This window comes from Eleginops maclovinus, chromosome 9, assembly GCF_036324505.1.
Source record: "Eleginops maclovinus isolate JMC-PN-2008 ecotype Puerto Natales chromosome 9, JC_Emac_rtc_rv5, whole genome shotgun sequence".
Classification (NCBI taxonomy): Eukaryota; Metazoa; Chordata; class Actinopteri; order Perciformes; family Eleginopidae; genus Eleginops; species Eleginops maclovinus.
The window spans coordinates 21,823,310-21,842,463 of NC_086357.1; the positions used below are offsets into that span (position 1 = coordinate 21,823,310).

The 19,154-nt window shown below is 39.7% G+C and overlaps 2 protein-coding genes across 2 annotated transcripts; both read left to right on the plus strand.

Moving 5' to 3' along the window:
* Positions 1-4,519, plus strand: fstl3 (follistatin-like 3 (secreted glycoprotein)). The gene is made up of 5 exons (XM_063892142.1): positions 1-254; positions 651-836; positions 2,558-2,773; positions 2,867-3,094; positions 3,188-4,519. The coding sequence occupies exons 1-5, from the start codon at positions 185-187 to the stop codon at positions 3,238-3,240; spliced, it is 753 nt and encodes a 250-aa protein (XP_063748212.1). The 5' UTR covers positions 1-184; the 3' UTR covers positions 3,241-4,519.
* A 7,754-nt stretch (positions 4,520-12,273) lies between these two features.
* Positions 12,274-18,137, plus strand: LOC134870098 (E3 ubiquitin-protein ligase RNF126-like). Its single transcript, XM_063892118.1, has 9 exons — positions 12,274-12,404; positions 13,794-13,852; positions 14,686-14,746; positions 15,334-15,569; positions 15,693-15,761; positions 15,864-15,933; positions 16,108-16,201; positions 16,813-16,928; positions 17,032-18,137. Exons 1-9 carry the CDS (start codon positions 12,330-12,332, stop codon positions 17,209-17,211), a joined length of 960 nt encoding a protein of 319 aa, XP_063748188.1. The 5' UTR covers positions 12,274-12,329; the 3' UTR covers positions 17,212-18,137.
* The last annotated feature ends 1,017 nt before the right edge of the window (positions 18,138-19,154 follow it).

Sequence of the window (19,154 nt, forward strand, 5' to 3'; positions counted from 1 at the left end):
ATATTTATACAGAGGGGGAACGACATCACTTATCCACAACACATCCATTCACGTAAGGGAGAGCTACTTCCAGAGCTGAGTTAGAGTGATCCACGCTGTTTGCCAGGAAACATCACTTCTTTTTGCTGATATTTTGCAGAGATAAACTTTCAGAAAAAAAGGTTTTGAACAAAGCAGAGTCACAATGATCTTTTTCATTCCTGTTTTTGCTGTGCTTCTCACTTTTTATCAGATTGAGAGGAATCCTGCCTTTGGTGAGTGGACTTTTTTCTTCTTGTATTTTTAAAAAGTAGGACCAAAAAAGGTCAAACTTTTAAGATAATTGCATGATTCCTCTTGCAGTGATCATAATGATGAAGTACTATTTTTCCTTAATGTACTTATGTACTGTTCAGTACTTTTATCAGCCCTTTTTAAAAAAGTATACCATAGTTTTACTCTTTCTTGAATGAATTAGAATTAGTATCTGTGAAAGTGTCTCAAATACAGCTGTTATTTGTTGTACTACTACTGTTGTCTGATTTACCATTGACTACAAAAAGTCCAGTTTACAATAATTTAGAAATATATGATACACTTTTTATTAATCTATATATAAACGCTTATGAGTTATAGCAAATTAACTTGTTTTATTTATCTACTATCTGCAGCTGGGATGTGCTGGCTGCAGCAGGGTCAGGACCAAAGGTGCGACATGGTGCTGATGAGAGGCGTGACCAGAGAGGAGTGCTGTGCCGGGGGCCGCCTGGACACAGCCTGGTCCAACTCCAGCCTGCCCATGAATGAGGTCAGCCTGCTGGGCTTCCTAGGAATCGTCTCCTGTAAACCATGCAAAGGTAAACAAACAAACATTTAAAAGATTTGTTGAAACCGCCAAGTAAAAGGAATCAATTAACGGTGCTTTGATTTGGTTTATCCCTGCGGGGCATGGTATTAGTCATTGCATGTAAACCAAAGTTAAATGCTCTACTAAAGTGCCTAAAACCAACATTTAAACAATTTACACATTGGGGGTAAACCTTTTAAATTTGGAGCAGGCTGTGTCTGTCAGTAGTAGTCTTAAGGTAAGTACCGGGGGTTCTAATCACTGCTTAGATATCATTTGCAAAGGCTTTACTTATGTTTTAGAGATCACAGGAACCAAATTGGCTACTCTGTTACACAAAACAAGTTTTTTGGAGAGTTAGTGAAATTTAATCCAAACCATTTGGCATCTGTAAATCTAGAAAATCTGATTTCCCGGAGAAGCTTGCTAACAAAATGCAGACCTGGATCGAGGAGAGCTGTTTCACATTACTAAGCCCAGCTGTCCTAAAAGTTTTCATCCCGTGGAATCACTGCACGGTTCATTCTGGTTCACTTACTGATAAATTCTGTTTAATGAGCAGTACTAAAAATGTGATTTTTCCACGCTAATAAGGTCCAGTAAAAATCAACACATTTTTTGGCAAACCCACCCAACCACAGCCTCCTAAAATTTAGATTGTATTTGTACACAAAGGCAGCCTGTTGCTCCGTCAAAAAAGACTCACATGAAGGTAAACAACTTTCACATGGAAAAACGAATAAAAGTTGGGTGAATCACAACTTAAATCGCCCCCCTTCACTCTAAAAAAATGTGTTTACTTTTCCTAAAGCTACTTAAAAAAATAGCCTGTTTGGGTCCAAGAGCAAAATAAGAAAATGCATTCCTGCAGGCTGGAATAAATGCCTGCCACATGCCCAGAAGTCTGGGACTCATAATGTGTTACACTATCTTGATCGTTTAGAATTCTGTGGAAGGAAAAATACTGTCGCTATCATGAATGTCCCGCCAAGAAAAGTCGACCCTTTCATCATCACAAGACTGTAGTTATTATGAAACAGTCACTTATTGGTAACTGCAGAGGAGATAAAAAAAAAGAAAGAAGAAAATGCATCAAGTAAGACCAGAAGAGTATGAGAGAGAAATAAAACAACAGATCTGAAATAAAACAGGATATTAAAGTACTGGTAAAGACTGAAAATAAGAAATAATTTAACTTATAGTTTACAGAATCCTTAGGACTCAGTGCTGATCAGGCATCATCTCTAAAGTTCCTGGGAAGAAACATGTGTGCATTGTCTAACTCAGCACTGTGTAGGATTACAGTTCCCCCTGTGCTTTGACATTATGGGGTGTCAGAGGAGCCCGGGGCTTCCTCACTTCTCAGCCTGTAAACTTCTCTGACAGCTATTTGAGCTCCGTCTACCACTGAGCCCCTCCGTCCCTCTGCAGGAGCTTAGCCCAGTCAGTGTGCAGCCGTACACATAGATCTGTTATGAAAACACGCCAGCCTCACATTCCAACAGGCGAGACACCCCTGTGTGTAACGGTCAATAAAGAGATGTGATCATTGTAAATATTGTGCAAGGTGAAAATTGTGTTATGGTCTGGGAAAACCTCAGGTCCCAAGCTTGTTTTGTATGAAAATGCCTGTGGATCACCTGATGTCTGCAGACTTGTTAATACAGTAACAGTACACTGAAACTGTGCAGTGCTCACGCACATATGAAACCACTCGCTGTGCTTTTGTAGAGACTTGCGATGGAGTAAATTGCAGTCCCGGGAAGGTTTGCAAAATGAAGACGGGAAGGCCTCAGTGTGTGTGCGCACCAAACTGCTCTCAAATTACCCAGAAGCACGCTGTGTGCGGCAGCGACGGGCGGTCATATAAGGATGAGTGTACCATGCTGATGGCCCGCTGCATGGGGCACCCCGACCTGGAGGTCATGTACCAGGGAGATTGCAAAAGTAAGCAAGATGAACTTACTTTATGCTTTTTTCAAGAAATGTTGTTCTGCACAAAGCAAATTTGATAACTATCCTTTTTTATTTCTTCCACAGAGTCGTGCTCCAATGTGGTGTGTCCCGGTACCCACACCTGTGTGACCGACCAGACCAACAGTGCTCACTGTGTCATGTGCCGCACAACTCCTTGCCCAATGCCCATGTTATCCGAGCAGCAAATCTGTGGCAATGACAACATCACTTACCGCAGCGCCTGCCACCTCCGCCGCGCCACCTGCTTCCTCGGCCACTCCATAGGAGTCCGCCACTACGGCCACTGCAACAGTAAGTCAACAAAAACACCTGGCGCCTTCCATTTGGCAAGTCTTACTTGTCTTTAACAATTCTGCAGCACATTTTAACCCTTTTTTTGTGCAGCTCCCCCTCGGAAACCTCAAGATTTTGAAGGCAGTGAGGAGAACGCAGTCTAGATGGACAACTCCTGACTCTGGTCGACAAACCTATCAAAGTGTCACACCGCTAGCTTACCATGAAGACCTCTTTTTTTGGCAATCACTCCCTCAACCCTTTGTGCACCGATGACCATATATTTGGATCTCTGTTTGAAGACATACAATAGTTTAAAAGAGCTACAAAAACCCTGTGAGAAATTTGTGCTAATCTTGTGTTAGTTTGGGAAATAGAAGCAGATGAACACGAGTTTTGAGATACAACTATCTCAGGCTCCTCGGGAGATGTGTGCATATTGTAAATAGAATACCACTACTATTTATTGGAGAAGGTATCAAACTCTATTTATATTTTTATTAGTTAGTTACAGTTCCATATATCCTTGGTAAAGCTGGTGCATAAATCGTATTTATTGTGTTTGGTTTATTGTGTATGTACAATTGTGGCCACTGGCATTTTACAGCTTTTTTTTTTTTTACAGTTTTTATGTTCTCCATGCCCATCAAACAAACTGATTTCCCAACAGGCTGATGGAAAGCATCACTAATATCTTTGTAAGTTGTTACCACTTCCAATGTGGTTTCAATTCTAAATAAGACAGCTACAGTTGTGCTGCGTGTACTTTTTGTACTTTTTGTCTGGAAGTGAGGAAGGGGCTCAGCCTAAACAAACCGGTATCGTCTCTCTAGATCCCTCCCACCACACATGTTTACTCTGGATCCTGATCCAAACTCTTTGCCACCTGCAAAAATTAACAGTTTGGTTTTGTTTGGAGTCTCAGAAGACTGCTGGGCTGTCCTCTACAATACCTCCTCTATTGACTGCTTAGCTTTGTTTTGTAAATGCATTTTTGAAGGTTGTGGTAGTTCAATCTGTTGCTGTTTTGCTGATTTAATTTGATTTAAATATTTCCAAAAATGGCCAGACAAATGTAATCAGCTTCATCTGATTGAAAGCAAAATTAAATTTGTCTGGGAATGGACTGCAGTCATCGCCAACTGAACAAACGTGATTATTCTGCCATTGGAGAGGACTCAATCAGTTCATCGTTGACACGGCTAGATATCCATACAAATCACCAATATCCAGTCCAATTAGATCTTTAAACTCAACACAGACTAATGAAATACTTTCAATAATGTGTATTATGGAACATCTCAATGGATCATATGTAAATAACAAAGGTGTGTGTACCTGCCTGTGTACCTACTGTGAAATCTGAATGACAAATGCATCAACATATTTTTGTATTTTTGTACTGCCATTTCAAAACAACATAAAGTTTAATATTTGTCACAATGTGTCATCTTTCCTTTTTTCCTTTTATAAGATAAATATACTGGATTCCCGCTTTGCAATCAGTTTTTCCTCAAATCCACCTCATCACATCGTCTGCATTTGATTATAACACTACAATAACAATACACAGTGCTTTACAACTGTGAAACCGTGTTTGTCGTAGATTTTCCCAAATTTTGTAACAGTATTAGTCATACCAAAGTTTGCGCAAAATGAGTTCATATTTGTTTCCTAAAGTAATCTGGATGGTGTTCTTCTTATGCTCCAGCAGCCAGCCGTGCACCCCGTAAATGCGAGAAGTGGTTAGACCTTTTCTCCTGTGCGTGCCGTGAGTCGCCTCTCTGACAGGCCTCTCAAGGCTTCACATGAGAGGCAGCAGGGAATCAAATCCAGGCTGAGCAGCTTTTTCTCCCCTTGTCTCCTCAGGGATATCCCCCTGCTCTGGGGTAAGTGGTTGGGTCAGGGGGATAGAGGGTGAAGAAACTTAGGAATGAATGTTTCAAAGTGCTGAGGCCTTGGTACTGACTCACATCCCTGTATAAAGTACCTCCCTTGTTTTTCTGTCTTTCTTTCTCCTTCCTCTAAATCCTGTTCTCTACCATGCTGCAGCATCTGGTTCAACTTTAGGGAGATGTTTATATTCCTGTCCAAGAACTCTTTTATTACACTGGGAATGAAATTAGATGTTTTGTTAGTTCGAACAGGGCAAATAACAATGCCACTGAGGGGCTTTTGCTGTGCCCACACATAAAACATAACACACATAATTGGCTTTTTCAGATATATTTAATTTTTTTTCTGCACAATGTGTGTAAAATTTCATATGGCTGATTGATCCAAAGAGCCATGCAATCATAATGGTTACATATAGACTCCAGACAGGCAGATGTGGCTTCAGAGGGACCCTCTGGACTTGTCCAAGCAGAGGTTTACTTCTGTCTCATTTCAATTGAGTTTTTCATCTTTGGGTTTAATATATAGAAACCTAAACTTGAACTGCCTAATCTACACCTCATTATGGAGGATGTTTATGGAAAATGCAATGTTAAAGCCAATTATTCCCATACCTTTATGACTCTTCTATAAATTCCTTTGCGACCCACACAATAAACTCCCCAAAACCGTGTTTCTCACCATAGTTTAAAAAGTGGCAACCCCACAGGAATTTGCAGTGAACACCCACTTAAATAAAACATTTGTCCGCACTTTGCGGTGCATGTGTTGAAACGGCTGTGGTCTTCCAGGAAAATACACAAACTGAAAAATAAGTTGAGACAGCACTTATGATAAATGTATCTGGACAAACCATCCTGATGATGCATAAAAGACAAATCCCATTTGCTGTTGTCATTATGACCATGTAATAAATTCACCAGGAGCGACCTGTACCTCATCACCACACAGCCCTCTGACTGATGTCGGATATGATGTGCCTATGTCATACCAGCGGTGGTTAAACCACAAAGCCACAGAGTAAACCTATGAGCCATTTCAGAGCTATCCAAATTACACTAAACATGAGACCTCAGGAATTCTCTGCCCACTTTACTCCGTATTTCACTCTTTTTTTCTTTATGTTATGGTTTGCGGTGCAGCAAATGAGGGGTCAGCCTCACTTCCACTCGAACACAGCTTTGTGTGTGTTTGTCTGCATGTTTGACTGTGTGGGTGTGATTATGGGTGCATCTCACCTGTTATGAGCAAGGGATCAGTCACACACATTACATCACAACCTCTAGCTGAGTTGTTTATTTCCCTACAAACACATGGGGCTGTGATGTGACGCCCACACTGACATTGCAGTGGTGCGTAATCATCCTGCTCTGAGATGTCAAGCGTCTTTCTCAACGACGTCCACATGGTATCATTTCCGCCAAGTTGCCTTACTACTTCCAGTAAGTGAACAGCGAAAACTTAGATTCAAATGATGTTGTGATGAGACCAAGGCACCGTGGAGTGTTTCAGACCACCCACTCTCTGGATCGCGCCACTGCATTCTAAACAGCTCAGTCTCACAGCTGAAACTAATAGATATCAGATCCATCACTCCATCAGAATATATCTGCCTCACACTTTATTTACTAGACTTGCTCAGCAACACGGCAAGCCTTTTACTTTCCACATGTGCATGAAATTACATTTTGACAATTGATCATTAAACTGACACAACAGCCCCCACTTCAGTCTTAAAGTTTATACTGTGGCAGATGACATTATACGAATTTCTCGGAAATGCTCTTTTAAAAAAAAATGTATTATCCCTGATGTGGAGTCATGTATATTTCACTGAGTCATATTTTAGCCCACCAATCTGTCCAACTACCATCACAGAGTGCTGCTCATATAAAGATGATGACAACATCTTATAGAGAAGAAGAAAATCATTTAGGACACTTTAAACCCTTTAAAATCACAAAACTATATTGATAATTCAATCATCATTACATGGTTTCAGCGCTCCAAGATGTTAATATTTGCCAGGCTCAGGACACTTCGTCCCTTGCCTGGCAAACATTGACTGTACCTGTCAACACAGCTACTGTAGTGGCTCATTTGAAACCAAAGCTATCTGACTTTGCGCAACAACTGAAAGTCCATGTGTTTTTATTGCACATTTTCTGTGTTTTTCAGGGATTTGCCCAGGATCCAATCACCAACAACATATCGGAGTTAGGAAGTTGTGCAAATGCAAATTGTCCCCAATTATTCTGGGGGAATTGTCTCACTTCCTTGTCCTGACCTCTGGGACGGCTTCTAGTCTGTGTGTGGTCTGGCCCATACTGTACGTACTGCCAGGAGGATGTAAAGGTACTGGGAATACAACATCATATGAAAATATGATTTTAAAGATGATACATATGTAAAACGTAAATATACAATATTTATTATTAAAAAAGTCAACTTTAAATCATTTCACTTGATGCTCACTTGTTATGGTATTAAATAAACATTTAGGTACTGTGTGAGACTCGTAAGTGTTTTTTAACATGTCGGCCTCAGACAATATGATTGTTGCCTCCCTATTTTTGCACTGACAAGGTCATTTAACTAAATCTGGTTTGAGTTCATGTGGAATTATCGAGACACACAACAACAAAATTCAATGAGGTGTGAAAATTGCACTCCAATTATGTCAAATTGTGCAATTTGAGGCTTGGAAAAGTTCCAAGCCAGGACCGTATATTCACCATCAGCTTTTCAGGTGGCTCTTGCATAGCAAGACAGAAATGCATTTTATTTATAGAAGCCTTGGTCAAGATACCTGCTTGTTTACATCATGATGTTCATTGCTTATCATGGACAGTTTTGCTGTCATGTGTGAAGGTATGCAATGCAAACTCAGCAAAGATGAAAGTGAGAAGGTTCTAGCAGTGGCTCAGTAAGTATAGGGAATTGGACTGGGAGCCGTAGGGTTGCTGGTTTGAGTCCCCTAACAGACCCAAATATTGAGTATGGACTTCTTGGAGAGGTCCAAGTCCACCTCCCGAGCCCTGCTGTGGTGCCCTTTTATTTTAGTTGAACAGCTAACCATTGCAGGACAAAGCTAAATCTTTTAGGCAATCCTCTGCTTGCTGAAGTAGCACAGTGTACCACAAATGAACTCAGAGGCCCATATGGTATCTATTGCTCCAGACCACAGAGCTGCACATCTTGTAAACACACCGATGGTCAGTTTTAGATTAGAGGAGTAACTGCACCCATGCATCATGTCATCAGTTCCACTGTTGCTTGGTGTGTACTGTGGAGGCTACCAGAAAACTGCATGCGCAAACACATAAATATTTACACATACAGTACATCGTACATCTGTACTGTACTGTACAGCACGCCATGGTCAAAGTAGTTTTCAGATCCTTTCTTTCACTAAAGTACTAATACCACAATGTTCAAATTTTGTATGCACATGAAAGTCCTAACACCTTACAAGTGGAGGTATGTTAGAACTATCACCAAAAGTGCTTAAAGTATAAATAATGTGTATTCAGTCTGCAGACAAAAATAGAGTTGTGTCTATTTATGTGAGGTTTCTTGCCTAATATGATGTTTTTGGATAATATTGCTGCTGCATAAATGTGTATTTCGCATGTATTTGCTGTGTTCAAGGTTGTGATAATTCAACTCCTTTATAAAATGTTTGGATAGTTTAATCTACAAGCAGAAGCACAAGTCAGCTTTTCATGAGCTCAGACAAACATCCCTGTGTGACCACGCATTTTCCAGCTGATTCAGGATGTTAGTAAGTAAACTTTTTTTCAGTGGAAAATGAAAAATAAAGTCAATTGTTGTGGAAAAACTGTCACCTGAAAAGTAGTAACTGAGCTGTAGAAAGAATGTGACACACTTTGTTACTGTCTTTTTTCACATTTATCCACCTGTTGGGGAATTTTTTGAGGAAATGCTATAGAAATTGATATTTCTCTTGGCAACTTTTCTTCCCTCAGTTGGTGTTGATGTGTGGGATGTGCTGGGTAGAATATATAACACTACAGTTTGTCTTTCCAACATGATATGGTTTTTATCTTGTGCTCAGTCTCATTTTGTTTCCTTTGACTTTACACTGTATTGCATCATTCAGTTTTTTTGACTCTTTGTTACCCAAAATATCATAGACAAGTTAAAGGGCACTTTTTTAAAGGGGCCCAATTATAGGGGCCCTTCTACTGTGAAATGCTTTAATGTTAAAAAGGTCTTTACTTTTAACCTTCTGTCTTAAACCTGAGCAGTCTGCTCTGATTGGTTAGCTTGCTGTGTCTGTTGTGATTGGTCAACCACTTAGAGATGTCCTTTCCCTTAGCATGAACAATGTGTTGGATCACCAGCCAATATTAGCGCACGTGTTACATAGTGATATCACTATGTTACAGAAGTCAAATGGATGCATTTCCGGCAGGGGGGTGTGGTGTTGGAGAAAAACTCCCTCTGGAGGGAACTTTGGGATTTTAGCTTTTGCAGACCATTTACATGAACAAAAACCTATATAACACACTACAGAAAAGGGAAAACCCCTTAAAGCTATAAGGGCCATTTAAGATTCTCATGAATAAAGGGAATAAAGAATAACACTCCACAGCTATCTGCAGTAAGTGACCACAAACACTATACTACAACAAAGCTGGTAGAACTTAACTTGCTAACTGTACACAAATGTTCCTTGAGCAACATCTATATTTTGTTAGCTGCCCAGTGATGTAATCAAAAACACTGATGTACCCATGAAGTACCACAGGATTTTGTTTTAGAACACAAGCAGCGCAAGAACACACTGTGGGCTATCTGCTGTGATTTAATTGTGATGTGTATGCATGTCTATATATGTGTGTGTGTGTGTGTGTGTGTGTGTGTGTGTGTGTGTGTGTGTGTGTGTGTGTGTGTGTGTGTGTGTGTGTGTGTGTGTGTGTGTGTGTGTGTGTGTGTGTGTGTGTGTGTGTGTGTGTGTGTGTGTGTGTGATGCACAGCTGTGTGTCTGATGCACAGCTCTTGTGACACATGGCCTGAGACAGAGAGTGTCTGGAGGGAGAAAGAGACTGAAAACAGGTGATGCATGACTAAGAGGCCCAGGAAGTTCCAGCAGGCGGCTGTTGTTGCTGAGTGTGTGAGCGTGTGTGTCTATGTGTGTTTATGTGTGTACCCGGGTCTGTTTCGGGGCCCAGAGGGACTGTGTGGGGCAATCCCGGCTGGAGTGTCTGGAAAAACTCTATGGACTGACAAAAGCAGCAGTGTCCCTTACAGCATATCTGTCTGCCACCATGGCTGCAGCACTTTATTGCCTCATAGCGTGTAATACATGATCAACCCTAAAAAGAAGCCAGAGAAAACAACAACAAACTGTACGTGGATGTATTACAGCATGTGCGTACACCTACACGTGTACTCTAAAAGTGGTTTGATTACAGCAGCAGGAAGAATTCCAATCCCTTGCAGAGTATTATAGCATTCATGCAAATAACAGCATGAAAACATCTAATGTATACATATTTCTTCAAATACTTAAACTCAAAAACTAAGTGATCATCGCTCTGTCTGGTAAAGTTGAATTCTCCTGCTCTCACGACCTGTCTCTGACCCAAAGTCACCGACTCCACAGATTGAATTGCTACAATGAGCATTTGACTGGGCTAGCGGTGACGCACTGGGCGCGGAGAGACAAAAGCTTACCTCAGCCAGGCAGACATAGCAAACCTCAATGCTATCAGACCCTCTCTAATCTCAGCCCATGGGACAGTCGTGTCTTTCTCGCTCCCACATGGCCAGTTCAGACACAATGCCGGCCCAGAGACGACATTGGGACCAGCTAGGTTACACTGTGAGCTCTGAGAAATCATCCAGTTCTATTATACCAAATCATATCTGTGTTAAGCCTGCCATGTTGACAAATTAAACCATTGGGCCACTTGAAATTTTGCAGTTGTATTGGAAGCTGTGACAAAAATGATTTTCGGCATTTTAATGAATACTATAGAAACAAATTACATCCTAGGTTATTCTCATCTAGAGAAAAAAATGAACATTTTAAAGTAAATATCAGGCCAGATGGTTTGAGAGATGTGATTGGCTGATGAAAGGTCGGACGGGAACTCCTACTTACTCTCAACGTGTGTTGCCAAGCACCAGAGATAGTGCAGACATTTTTACAGCCGTCAAGCTGCAGTTATATGGTAATCACATTATATCTACCTGTGTAACAAAATATTGAAGACATTTAAATTTACAGCCTCAAAAATAAAAACAGACCCAAAAACAAAACAAAATCAATCATTTTCTTCTCTAGTTTTTATGTAACTAAGCAAGACCTTCACTGCTATCTCAGGGCCGACAGATAGCCGCCAACAAGAACTTGGCTGTGTCCACACGAGACAAGAGAATGTCTTTCCCATATGAAGGGCTATTTATTAACTGATTTATGTGTCTGATTTGACACTTGATAAAATGGTTCCAACAACAACTGTCAAATAATCAAGGAAACACACAAATCCACCTTCGACAAGATGTGATTCTCAAAAACAGATGCTACTTTTCAACGCTTAAAGTATGACAGTTAGGCTCAAGAGGTGGTTGACAGGAATCCAATGGAAAACTAAAATGTGTCAAAATAAATCCAGTGCAGTGGAAGATTGTAAAAACACGTCTCTGGTTTATATGTGAACAGGGACAGAAGAGCGGCCTGATCCTTCAGGAACATTACATGAGTTCAATGGAGAAACAATGTGGTGATACAAAATACAGACTTTTGGATTGGTATGTGAGTATGAATTTAGGACAACTTAACCTGGTAAACCCAAACATATAATCACCTGAATTGATATTTCATCATTTCTAAGTCAATATAGCCAGAATGTACTGTGTCCTCAGTCCCTGGCTACAAAGTGAAGTACATTAAAACTCTTCATCAATTGGTACACAAAGGCACCACCATGTGGTCATATTCTATAACACACATAATTGTTAGTCTTTTTGAAACGCAAATACATACTGTAAATAATTCAACAATAATAATAATAATAGGCTAAACGTGATTTAAATGTTTTATGTTTAAAACTTTTGTAAAATAAAAAGCCAAATTACTTCCATATAATCCATACAAAAATTCACAATCCTACTCTCGAATAGATTATGTATAATACAGCCAGTAATGTTGTTTCCCCTATATTTTCATCGTTCATATGTAATACATTTTCACGGTATTATTATTTTGAATGTAGGGCTTTCAAATCTACCTCATGTTTTGTCGTATTTTCTAGGTCCGTCAACATTGACCTCTCCGGTGTTCCGTAGTCCTTCCTCCACCTCTCTACCTGTTTAGTGGTTAAAGATGGCTGAAGCTCCTCCATGGCCCAGCCGGTTCTTCTGTCACAGATGCTCCGCAGAGATTAGTCCTCGGCTTCCCGTAAGTACCGTCTACATATAGTAAATATGGATACAGTTGTGCAAATGAAAACCACAGTGGTGTTGTCGCTACTTTAGTAGAAGTCGTTTTAGCAACGGCCCTAACATTTAGCATGCTAACAGTGTTAGCTTACTACTACGAGGTCCCGTTTATCTTGCTAACGCTAATACAGTGTTAGTTAGCTTCTTATCTAAGTAGTAGATTCATCAGCATACAAACCTACACTACGTAGTCATTACCCAAATGCCACGGTTTCTTTGTCATACGTCATATATAACAATGTTTGGCTTGATCATTTGTTGATTATTGTGCGTTTTACGGGGTATGTTAGCCGTTATTGTTAGCTATATTCATTAACAGCGGTTAAGTCTTTAAAACTGATCGCCTCAAAGTATCGAGTATTTGTTTAATTTGTGAAAAGGTTACTAGTGTGCTTGATTGTTATCACTCCCACAACAACAATGCCACTGCGTCCTCTTCTTGTTTTGCTATTCAATAAAACCATACAAGTGGCATGTCTGTCACAGGCTAGAATGATCTGTCACAGAGCTGTAAATGTGCTCTTCACAATGCGAAAGCTCAGCCATAGGTTTCTGTAGGATGCTGGATGGGCCTGTGGCCATATTAACACCCAACTACCTTTGTTGTTAACAGCCACTTACCTTAAGTATTCTCCGTTAAGTTAATTTTATTCTGACATTTCAGCCATCTAACATGCAGCTGTTTGACACATGAACACCAACAAAACAAACATAAGGACAAAACATCTTTATATCTACACAATAGATGTCAATTGTAATGGGGTGTGTTTTCAGCCTGGGAACGAAGTTGTAGCTTATTCTGGTGTTTGGGCTTATGCTATCCACTACCTGATTTACATTTCTGTTGGTGAATGTCCTGAATGGTTACAAAGGAAATCCAGTTGGTGACCTGCTAACCTCTGTGTTGGCTTTCCGATTACAGTTACCTTATAAAATAGTGACCAACACAAGGACATAAGCACCTGCCAAATACAGTAAAGGCTAAATCTTTGCAGTGGCAGCTACACAAACTTCAGGTCACCATCGCTGTATGCTTTCCCTTACATTACGAAAATAAAGTCAAAAATATGTAGGGATTAGAGTTGCATGGCATATTCCAGTCTTCCAATCTGTGTGGTACCTCCTGTCCTACTGTGTACAACTCTAAAGTGTTAAATATATATAAATATATATATTATTATTATTATTATTATTATTATTATAATCAATGTTTACCTTGAATGGAACAATTGGGTGTTGCTTGCCCAACAGTTGTTTCTCAGACCTTCAAACATTTCACACAGTTTTTTCTTTGTTGAGAAGAATTAACAAGGCATGCTGGTTTTTACAACCTTTTGTTTGTTTACAGGATTACACATGTCCAAGATGTGACTCAGGGTTTATTGAAGAACTGCTGGAGGAGAGAAGGTGTGTATACTTTGTATATTAAACACAGTTTTCCTAATCAAGGCAGTTTTTTTGTAACTATTATACTGTACGAGATTTATGAAAAGTCCTCAATGCTTCATTATGTATAACGTAGCTTCACAGATGTTCCTGAAATTATTTATTCTTTAGATGTCCTTATTTTCATACAATTAACCATCATTCATAACATTATACAGTCAGGGTGCACATACTTGGCCAATAAAGCAGATTATGAACATGCCTAAACTGACATTTAGTATAAAAGGACCCCTTAAACCTTTACATTTGAACACATGCATATATTACATCTAGCAACAAGTATAAACTCTTTATTCTTCCACAAATCAAATCAATATGAAACTCTCTATGCTTCCAAACATGTAGGGATTTTGACTGTATGTCTGGATATACCTTTTTGTTAATTGGGGTGGTGGTTAGGGGCTTGGCCTGGGAACTGGAAGGTCACCGGTTCAAATCCCCGAAAGACCAAGTGCTACCGTGCCCTACTCTGCTCCCTGGGCGCCGTACTTATGGCAGCCCACTGCTCCTAACGCTAGGATGGGTCAAATGCAGAAGATCGAATTTCCTCACGGGATTAATAAAAGTACATCTTTATCTTTAATTGTGCTAATAGATGCAATTGTAAAGGTGTATAGAGCAGAGTTGCTGCTTCTTTTTTTTTTGTTTGAATCACAACCCCTTCAATTCATGTAAAATCAACAGGTGTAGTTTCAAGGATAAGGGGACGAAATAAGTAATTGAAAAGCTCGATTTCAAAATGGCAAATTATGTAACCTATGATGAAATCTAAAGCTTCCCTTGCCCCTGTTTAGTGCGGACAATGGCTCCACGTCTACCATTTCCAGTGGCCCCCAGAACCAGCAACCATTTGAGGTATCTAACATGTTTTTTGTCTCTAATCTCCATTACATAATCTTTCTCTGTCTTACGACAAGGTTTCATAATGTGTCAGAATTTCCTGAAATGGTTTCCATCTGCATTTTTTTGCTCATCTAGAACTGCACAGGATAGAAGTCTCGTCATAGTTTCCACTTCTGCTTTTTTAACAGACCAACTTTTGGCTCTGTAATATTATATTGGAATGATTGGGCTGTTATAACCGGCCCAAAGACAGGTAACAGTGAAGTCCTGATATGTTCGTTAGTGCTGTGGAATAACCTTTAACTGTTAAAATACTGGGGATGTGATGATGTTGTTACTAAAGTTAATGGGGAGTTCTCTATGCCAGCATGCATTTCCATTGGGTTGAAATCTGACCTCATTGTCAACAGAACTCTTAAGTGCTTCAGGTGTTAGTAGTGACAATAAATAGCTGCAGGTATGTAGAGAAATTTCAAAGCTTCACATGTTTCTACCATCAAGATTACAGCAATCTGGTTTTCCTGTTTTGAAAATGTTACCTAGTTTGGGAAAAATAAAGTATTTCTAAATTTTGATTCTGATTCCTGTTTTTCTCCCAGAATCCGGACCAGTCCTTGTTTACATTCCCCTCCGGCTACGGCCAGTTTGCCCTGGGTGTCTTCGATGACCGCTTCGACTTCGGGGCTGGGCTGGGAACAGAGGATAATAGGGACACAGAAAACAGGCGAGAAAGGGAAACAGCATCACGGCAACGATATGGTGCTAGGCAACCGAGAAGTCGTCATGGCTCAAGGCGACAAGCAGGGAGGCCCGAGGGAGTTCCCACTTTAGAGGGGTAAGGAGTGCAGACTGGGACTTGAGTCATAACTCAAGCTTGAGTTGGACTAAGAGGTTCCTTAAGAGTGGCTCACTTGTTCTTATTTCTTTACATATTAATAATAGTGCTTTTCTTTTATAGAATCATTCAGCAACTGGTGAATGGAATAATTGCACCTACTGCAATGCCAAATATTGGTGTTGGACCCTGGTGAGTATCAGGCACAGAGCTATATTTAACAATTAAACAATTCTCAAGAAAATGCACTAGGTGTCACCTAACTGCTCTAATGTTTAATTGTTTTGCTTTAAGGGGTGTTCTTCATTCAAATCCTATGGATTATGCCTGGGGTGCTAATGGACTAGATGCAATTATAACTCAGGTATTTATTGAGAAGTCCTCATGGTTTTAAAGTGATTCATGCGTGATTGGTTCGAGTAGGGATTTGTTTTATCCCACTTTGATTAAACATTTTAGATATTGTGTAGAGTATCTGCTGCATTATGCATACAATCATACATTTAGATTATTTTCCATCTTGTCTTGTCGTCTTTAGTTACTAAACCAGTTTGAGAACACGGGTCCTCCGCCTGCTGACAGGGATAAAATAAAAACTCTTCCTACAGTTCATATTACAGAGGAGCATGTTGGTGAGTTCAACTATTTTAACTTTTAATATTTCAGAGTGTGATATAATGTTTTATGGCTGGTTTTCTTTTCCTGCAAACATATGAGATGAAACATGTTTGCACAGCGACATCATTTTATTTTCAATAGAGGGTTGAGAACCATTTTGCCAAACGTGCCACCTAGCTTAGTTTACCTCAGCTTTAAACATGTTAAGAATGTTTTATTGAAGCTTTTCAAAAAGTGAGCTAAAAAAGCATTATTCTGTAAAAAGTTATAATTCTACAATTGGTCGACAGAATCTTTTTCATATTCAAACAGGTTTAAAGTCCATCTATATGCTGTTTCCATAGTTATCCTACTTACTGAACACACTCATCCTGTTTTAGAGCGCTAGTTATGCATCAGTCACTCTGCATAGCTTAAGTTAAGTCAGACCAGTAGCATAGCATCCAACCCTCCTTTCTGAAAAAAAGAAACCTTCGGTATCCCATCTAATTTCAAACATTTCTGTTGCTGTTGGCTATTCGTTTTTCTAAATTAAATTTCTGGTTCATAATGTTATGCGACCTCTCGTCCCAAACTGCTTGACAGATCATATAAAATAATGTTTTTCACATGTTTTTGTTTTCAGCTTCAGGACTGGAATGTCCAGTGTGTAAAGACGATTACAGTGTTGGAGAAATTGTGAGGCAGCTCCCATGTAATCACATGTTCCATAATGACTGCATAGTCCCCTGGCTGGAACAGGTAATAAACCTCAGCTATCCTCCGTCTGATATCTGTAACTCTGTGATGGGGAAGCATCATCAATATCACTCACAGAGCTTCTTCTCTCACTCTTTCTCTCCAGCATGACACTTGTCCAGTGTGCAGGAAGAGCTTGAGTGGACAGAACACGGCAACAAACCCTCCAGAACTATCAGGGATGAACTTTACCCCCTCCTCCTCTTCTTCCTCCGCCTCTTCATCTTCCTCTACCCCTCAGTCCTCGAGTTCGACCAGCAATGAGAACTCCACTGATAACTCATAGAGGACCATTTGTCCTCCTCACCCTACGAGCTGTTTATAGCTCCTAGGCTGCTGTACTTCAGAGCGGTGACCTCCAGTCTCTCCCCGCTGTAGGGTAAAGACCTGAGTGCAGTGGCCAGGAGCACTCGAGACTGATTCAGGGGTAAGTGATACGTGAGGTCCATGCAGTTCTGCCTGCCCTGCTGCTCCCACCTTGATCAGGGATCTGAACAAAGGAAAGGCGGAGGCCGGGAGTGCAGCTTCTGTCAGGGCGGATGTGGAGAAGCATGGAAACTTCAAAAAGGCTCGATCTGCCTGAATCACTTCGTACAGGAACAAAAAACAAAGGGATCCAAAGGTAGAAGACTCGGGACAACGAGACGGTCGTTATTTTTCTTTTTTTTTTACTCTGACTTGTATGATTTAAAGTTGGCCCACTTTGGCCAATGAAGCAAAAAGAAATGTACAGTTATTCCTTTTTATAAGTAGCATTTATATCTCACAGATAAAATGACCCAAAGTGCACTATTAGTGTGCACTTCAGTTCCGTCGTGGTTTAGAATATTACATTTGATTTGTTTTTATCTCCAAACTAAAATAGTTTATACATTTATTTTATTTTCAAGAGCCACTCAGATTATACCTGACACTACACAGGTATTGTTGTTTGCACTTAAAATAATGCGTCAAATTGCAGTAATTTGGTGCTGTTTGGATAATGGTGTGGAAAATCTCAATTAAATTACTCATTTAAGTATGTTGTTATCTGCAAGCCTAAAATAATTAGAAACAGTTCATTGCTATGTGCATTTTAACTTAAAGGTAAATTAAATATGTTCTGAGGTTGCCAGTTGAAAATCTATTGCTTTGCAGTATGGTTGTCAGAAAAAATAAATGGTATGAAAATAAAGCTGTTTGGGTGCTACCACTCAAAGTTCTTGTAAAGCCTTCTGCGTGTCTGTGTTTGGGTGTGTGTATAATCCTTTTTGAAAGTTTTATCATGAAAATGTACTCAAGGACATGTATGGTAAAATTAACCTTGTTTCAGATAGTGACAAACACCTTTGATTGTATATAAACAGCCCATGGGACAAAGTTTGTTACTGTAGCTGCACTTTAAATGTGTGTGCTGTGGTTAGACACTAGATGGAAGTATGGTGAAACAAGCAGGACATTTTCAAAAATGTGGTTGTTGGAACAGCAAATAACTATCATTGAACAAAAAAAAAATGTAGTATGGTAAACCTTTTTGTGGAAACAGGCAAGTTATGAGCTTATCTGGTCTGATTTCCCCCAGTATAATTGATGTCCCATTTAACGACATCTTGCAGGCTCAACCATGCATTAGCACACTATTTCAATGCATTACAAGGATTTCGTGATCATTTTGTACTTTCAAAGTAAGTTATGATCAACTCTTCAATGGGGGACTTGTGAAATGTTATCAATAAGCCAAAAATATTGTGCTTCCTTTTATTGTTAAGCAATATGGGTGTATTTCCTCTACATTGTACCTCTTCTCCCCGGGGGTTAGGGTTCAAAAGCCTTTAATCTGAGGGGATTGTTGAGAACAGAACATTTTGTGTAACTGTACCTTTTAAAAATGACATGCTGTTTTAATGTTAAGTGACTACAGATTCAGTGTCTAAAACCAACATTTTACCTTGTTAAAAGTATGAGTGTGTATACAGGTATTGTTTTGCAGTGTTGAAAAATGATTCAGATTTAGTGACTAAACAAATAACTCACTACTATTTAATAGGTAGACTTACAGTAGTCTTAATTCAAAAATGGGTTGTCTGCAATTAGCCTCTCTCTCTCTACAAGTCTCCATTTGACAGCCAACACTACTGAAATATTTCTATGATCTCCCTATATTTCTTTGCTGATATTTAAATTATGTTGTGTGTCATTACGTTAGGTCTTCATGTTCATTGATTACAGCCTAGATTTCTTAATTGTGTG